The following is a 6,413-nucleotide window of genomic DNA, read 5'->3' on the forward strand; positions in this document are numbered from 1 at the left end:
ACATGCCTGGGAAGGCAGCAAGCTATAACCCAAGGGCTTGGGCCCCTGCCACCAATGGGGGAGACCCAGGTCCAGTTCCTGGGTCCTGGCTTTCGTCTGCCTCGACGTATCCATTACAAGTATTTGAAAAGTGAACCTAAGGCTAAACTTGCCTTGAAAGTGCCAGGATCCCATATGGGCGCCGCCGGTTCTAATCCCAGCAGCCCCACTTCCCAGCCAGCTCCCTGCTTGTGGTCTGGGAAAGCAGCTGAGGGTGGCCCAAAGCCTTGGGACCCCGCACCCACGTGGGAGACCTGGAAGAAATTCCTGACTTCTGATTGGCCCAGCTCCAGCCATCACAACCACTTGAGGAGTGAATCAGCAGACGGAAGATCTTCCTCTCTCTCTTCCTCTCTGTTCCTGAGCAGCCAAGGGATGTGAAGAACAACGTGAACAGGACCCTACCCACGGGAGCCAAGAGTCAGGTCCAACCCAAATGCCTCCCTGGGGATACATGGGACAACAGGCTGTGAGCCACTCAGACAACAGAGGAAGGGCTGAATCCCTGACAGCGGCCATCCCCCAGGCCGACCTCCACACCGCGATGCTGAGAGAAGTCAGGCACCAAAGGCCACGGGGTGCACAATTTCCTGGAATGGAAAAGTCGTGGAGCCAGGAAGTCAGCGAGTGGATGCCAGGGAATGGCGGCGAGGGTGGAGCAGGGAAGGGGACCTAGACTTCACGGGGACAAGGTGTTTTACAGGGTGATGAGAAAGTTTGGAAACCAGAAGCGCTGGTTGCATAACCTGGTGAATACACTCAGCCCCATGAATGGTCCACTACTGGTTCATTGTATGAAACCTGCCACTCACTTCAATTAAAAAACTAAAGCAATTATGCATCAAAGCAAGCTGTAATTATTTGCCGCCCTCTCCTTTCTCGCCATAAAGCCTTCTCCCTACTTTCTCCCAGTGATCATCTCGACGATCAGGAGGTACCAACAGGAGCCATGATCGCCTCAGGGACCGGACACAGTGCAGGTTCCAGTCCGGAGCAGAGGTGTGGCCACCTCAGGAGAGAGATGGAGTCCGGGATGTGAAACCGGGCTTGTCCAAACGCAGGAGGGCGGAAACAGAGACGGGAGGATCTGGGGGTGCTCTGTGCTGACTCACGACTCCGCCCGAGCTGTATGGGAGCTCCCCAGCCGGCTCCTCGACTACTACTTGGGTGGGGAGGCAGTGAGTGCCCTGTCTGTCCTGAGGGAGGGAAGGGGAGAGGAGGGGGAGGTGACAGGGAGAAGGCTGGGGCTCCAACCAAAGTCTCTGGGAGTGAGGAGCCTCACAGGCAGGGCGTAGGAGGGAAGAGGGGAGCAGGGGAGGAAGGATCTAGAAGGAGGAGAGAGAAGACCAAGGTGGAGAGTAAGTTTCGGAGTTCCTCTGTTGAGCCGAAGATGGGGCACAGTGATGGAGACATCACCTCGGACTCCCGTATCCCATAATCAGAGCGCAGGTGCAAGCTCTGCCCCCAACTCCAGCTTCTCCTGCAATCTTACACCTTCCTTAGCACCCCGGGCCACCCACAAGGAAGACCCGGATGGAACTCATGCCTTGGCTTTGGTCTGGTGCAGCCTGGCTGTTGCAGAGGGGCAGTGGATCAGGTGGAAGATTCATTCTCTCTCTCTCTCTCTCTCTCTCTCATTTTCTCTAACACTGAGGCCCTTGACAAAGGCCGCAGCCATGCCTGCTGGAGATTGGAACCATCCCATCTGAATCCCAGCCTAGACCCTCCCTTCCCTGAATTCCCTGAGGAAAAGGCAGGCAGTTACAGGAAACAAAGATGCATGGGATAAATGTAGGGGGCCCTTCCTTCTCCGCAGCCCCAGAGTGGCAGCCTTGAGACAGTCCCCAGATAACGTGTGTGTACTTTTAGGGGTGCAAGCTAGGGCCAGAAGAGCCTCAAAATGTGCAGCTCCTTCTCATCTCCCTTCCAATCATCCTTGCCCGTCCCCTCTCTGCCCAGGCCTCGGGACGTGCCCAGCTCCAGGCCAGGCCATTCTGGGTACCCAGAGCCCTGTGTAAGTGAGGAGTGTCAAAGACAGACTAAGAACTGGCCGAGCCTGTCTGGGAGTCCCACGCCAGCGTGGGCTTAGCCTGGGCCACAGAAAGGAGAACGAAGGATAGGGTCAGGATGAGAGACCTGGAATATAACAACATCTCCCTAACCAACCTTGAAGGAGGGGTTGGCATTGTGACCCAGCATCCTAAGCCATCACCAGCAGAGCCGGCATCCCATAGGAGGTGCTGGTTCGAGTCCCAGCTGCTCCATTTCCAATCCAGCTCCCTGCTAGTGCACCTGGGAGGGCAGCAGAGGATGGCCCAAGTGCTTTGGCCCCTGCACCCATGTGGGAGACCCACATGGAGTTCTGAGCTCCTGGTTTTAGCCTGGCCCAACTCTGGGTTTGGAAATTTGGAGGGAGCAAGCCAGTAGTGGATAGTTTACTCCCTGTGTGCCATTCAAGTTCCTAAACAGATCTTTTAAACACACACACAGCAGCTAGGTGAGCAACAGCCCGCCTGAATGCACTTGGCCCCACTTTCAAACTGGGGCTCCAACGACTTTTAGACCTTGTCTTGCCTTTGTGCCATGGTGTCCCCATGAGCCTGCCTTGGAAAACTCCTACACATCCACAAAACCCCTACTGAGATGGCCCTTCCTTGAGACTGTCGCATCCTGGCCTGGAAGCCCCAGCTGGATCCTGGGAGGCGAGGTGAGGGCTCCGTCGTAGGACACTCACCGGAGGCACCCACCACAGGCTTGATGTAGTCTGGGTGCACCAGGACGAGAAGCGGTAGGACAGGTCCAAGCCACACGAGGACCACATGATGCATGTTGTCCAGAACCTTCTTTTCATCCTGCAGGCCTGACTCATTCGGGAGGAACTGCAGGGAACAGGGGGAAAGACAATGAGGAGCATGCCCGGTCCTGGCTGCCCACAATCCCCCCCCAAAAAAAGCCCAGCCGTGCTATGCGGCTGTGCCCAGTTCACTGCGCATGTCAGAGCCTCTGGAAACTTGGCAAGAGCCAGCTCTTCCTCTGACCCTGACTGTTGGACCTGGCAGGCTAAGTTTCACGTGGCAACCCTACAGACCACTCCAGAGTGCTGGGTTCAAGTCCTCGCTGCTTTATTTTCCAATCTAGCATGCCTACAAAAGTGCACACCCGGGCCCAGCGCGGTAGCTTAGTGGTTAAGGTCGTTGCCTTGCATGCTCTCGGATTCGATACGGGCACCAGTTCATGTCCCGGTGGCCCCACTTCCCATCCAGCTCCCTGTTGGTGACCTGGGAAAGCAGTCAAGGATGGCCCAAAGCCTTGGGACCCTGTACCTGCTTGGGAGACCCGGAAGAATCTCCTGGCTCCTGGTTTCGGATCGGCTCAGCTCTGGCCATTGCGGCCACTTGGGGAGTGAAACAGCGGATGGAAGATCTTCCTTTCTGTCTCTCCTCCTCTCTGTAATCTGACTTTGCAATAAAAATAAATTAATCTTTTTTTAAAAATGCACACCCACGGAGCCAGCAAGGGGAGGCTCATTACTTGGGTCCATGCCACCTACATGGGAGACCCAGATGGAATTCCGGACCCCTGGCTTCAATGTCAGACACATTTGCGTTCAAACCTACCTCCGCTTTCTCTGTGAATATGGGCAAGCCACCTAACCACACTGAGCTTGAATCCATAAAAGAGCAAACCCAATTCACAGGCTGTGAGAACTAGGAGACAGTTCAGTACCTGCTGTGTCCCAGGCAACCCCCAGAAATCTGAAAAAAAAATTGTCCCTTGGGGTGATTAAGAACTGCTTCTGGGGCCCATGCTGTGGTGCAGTGGGATAGGCCAACGGCTGCAAGGCAGGCATCCCTGTGTGCAGCTGTTCAAGCCCCAGCTGCTCTACTTCCCATCCAATTCCCTGATGATTCATCTTGGAGAGCAGTGGAGTGCTCCCGGCACCCATGTGGGAGACCCAGACCAAGTTCCTGGCTCCCAGCTTCGGATCAGCTCAACTTTGGCCATCGTGGCCCATCTGGGGAGCAAACTAACAGATGGGAGATCTTTCTGTCTCCCCTTGGGGCTCAGGTGAAAAAAATCAATCAATCCTAAAACAAAAGACTGTCCCACTTCCCACCTGCAGACAGAGAAAACTAAGGACACAGCAGTCAGGTGGCTGAGTCCACATCACATGGGTAGAGTGAGCTAGACCTCACGCCCAGGCTCCGAAGTCCACACTGCCTTGTCCCCCTTCAAGCTCAGTAGGAAGCCGGATCCAGGGTCCAGGTCCTGGAAGGGGACTGGGAGTCCAGCGGGCAGGTAGGGGCTGGACTTCAGGGCCCAACTCTCCTTCTCTCCTGCTCTCTGAAGTCCTTGGAGGGATGCCAAGCCTGGGTCTCCCAGAAGCCAGAGGCTGCAGAAGCTGGACCAGTCCAGGGATACTGGAGCCAGACGTAGCTCCCTGATTTGCAAGCTGTGCGGCCTCGGTCCAGCATCTAAATCCCCTCTGTGGCTCAGTATGCTCAGGTGAAACGTGACACCTGCCAAAAATGAGCCAGCATTTGCCTGCTGGGGCTGGCGCTATAGTGCAGCAGCTAAAATGGCCACCTGTGATAGAACATGCCACATTGTAGCACTGGTTCGAGTCTTGGCTGCTCCACTTCCAATCCAGCTCTGTGCCGGAGGATGGTCCAAGTGCTTGGGTCCCTATACATACATGGGAGATCCAAAGATCCTCGCTTTAGTCTGACCCAGCCTCAGCTATTAGAACCATCTGGGGAGTGAACCAGTGGATCGAAGATCTCTCTCTCTCTCTCTCTCTGGAACTCTGACTTTCAAATGAATAAACAGATCCTTTAAAGAAAAATTGCCTGCCATTGTATATGACAGATGTGAGTGAAATTTTTAAAATAAATGCAAGGATACACTTGAGACCACAGCACCCAAAGAGGAGACAGTGGAAGCATACTACGGATGAGAAGCAGGAGCCAGGATCAAGGCAGGTGCTGTAATGCTTGCGACTCATGAATCCCATCTTAGAGTTTTGGTTCAAGTACCGGCTGTTCCACTTCCGATCCAGCTCCCTGCTAACGTGCCTGGAAAGCAGTGGATGGTGGCCCAAACATTCGAATTTCTGTCACCCGTGTGGGAGGCCAGGATAGAGTTCCAGGGACCTAGTTTCGACTTGACTCAGCCCAGACCATTGCAGTCATTTGAGCAGTGAACCAATAAATGAAAGATTTTTTTTCCTTTCTCTCTCCTTCCTTCTCTGCCACTCAACCATTCGCACAAATATGTGTTCAACATTCTACCAGAGCCCTTCCTCACACCACCTACGTCAGGATCCCAAACATCACAGCCAGGACATCTGATACAACTCCACATAACATGAAGAGCTTATTTCTAGCGTCAACTCTGCCTCTCCATGCCCCCTGCCCTCCAGCTGTGGGATCTGGAGTCCACAGCTTGCCCTCCCTGGCTGTCCGTCTCATTCCCCACCCTCAGCACCCCGATCATATCCCTGAGAAGCCAGCAGGCTTGCCATCCTGAGACCCTGCCACACTCACCATGCCCAGGTGGCCCAGCAGCCAGTTCCGCCGCGGTGGCTGGGGGAAGCAGCGCAGCCGGCGGCAGGTGAGGTAGAAACGCCAGCAGAGCCTAAGAAACTGCAGCAGCAGGCGGAAGAGGAAAAAGAGGAGGGAGAGGAGGAGGGCGGACACAGTGTAGACGCGAAACGATGTCTTCTCCAGCCTCAGCAGGTGCAGCAGGTGGTCTGTGATGGGCAGCATCCTGGGCGGGAGCAAAGGGGATGACAGAAGGGAGTTGGTACTCCCTGGAATCCTGGGAGTAGGGAAGGGGACTACCCTTATCCCATACCCAAAGTCACTAACCACACAGGGACCCACCCACGTTCTCTCAACCTTGACCTCTCCCACACAAGGCTTCCCCTGGCTCTGCACAGCTGGGGTGTTCAAATCCCCCCCTTGGGAGCAGCTGCCAGCCATTGGTGCTAAACACAGCCCACTCCCTCCAATCCAGGGGAGATGGCTCCCAGGAATGCGTTCCAATCTCACTCCCCGTCTTCCCCACTAGCAGGGTCAACCTCCGGCTGCCCTCACTCCCTGCTGGTAGCCTCCCACCCTTGTCTTAGTCCCCATTCCTAATTCTGTTCAAGCGAGCCATCCAGGACCAAGGGCTTGGAGCAGCAGTTAAAGACTCCACTTGAGGGGCCAGCATGGTAGCACAGCAAATGAAACGGCTAGCTGCAAAGACAATATCCCATATGGGTGCAAACGCAAATCCCAGATGCTCCACTTCCGATCCGGCTCCCTGCTAATGTGCCTAAACCCGGATGAATTTCCTGACTCCTGCTTGTGTCTGACTTAGCCCTGGCT

The 6,413-nt window shown here is 55.1% G+C and overlaps 1 protein-coding gene across 1 annotated transcript in view; it reads right to left on the reverse strand.

Annotated features, from left to right (window-relative positions):
• The window catches only part of LOC101531617 (ultra-long-chain fatty acid omega-hydroxylase), a 16,899-nt gene extending 11,092 nt beyond the window's left edge, over window positions 1-5,807 (reverse strand). Inside the window, exons 1-2 of the mRNA XM_058657713.1 lie at window positions 5,586-5,807; window positions 2,774-2,918 (exon numbers count right to left, since the gene is read on the reverse strand). Of these exons, the coding sequence (XP_058513696.1) occupies window positions 2,774-2,918; window positions 5,586-5,807 (367 nt within the window). The remainder of the gene's footprint in view (window positions 1-2,773; window positions 2,919-5,585) is intronic.
• Between the last annotated feature and the right edge of the window lie 606 nt (window positions 5,808-6,413).

Source organism: Ochotona princeps, chromosome 33 (genome assembly GCF_030435755.1).
Source record: "Ochotona princeps isolate mOchPri1 chromosome 33, mOchPri1.hap1, whole genome shotgun sequence".
Lineage (NCBI taxonomy): Eukaryota > Metazoa > Chordata > Mammalia > Lagomorpha > Ochotonidae > Ochotona > Ochotona princeps.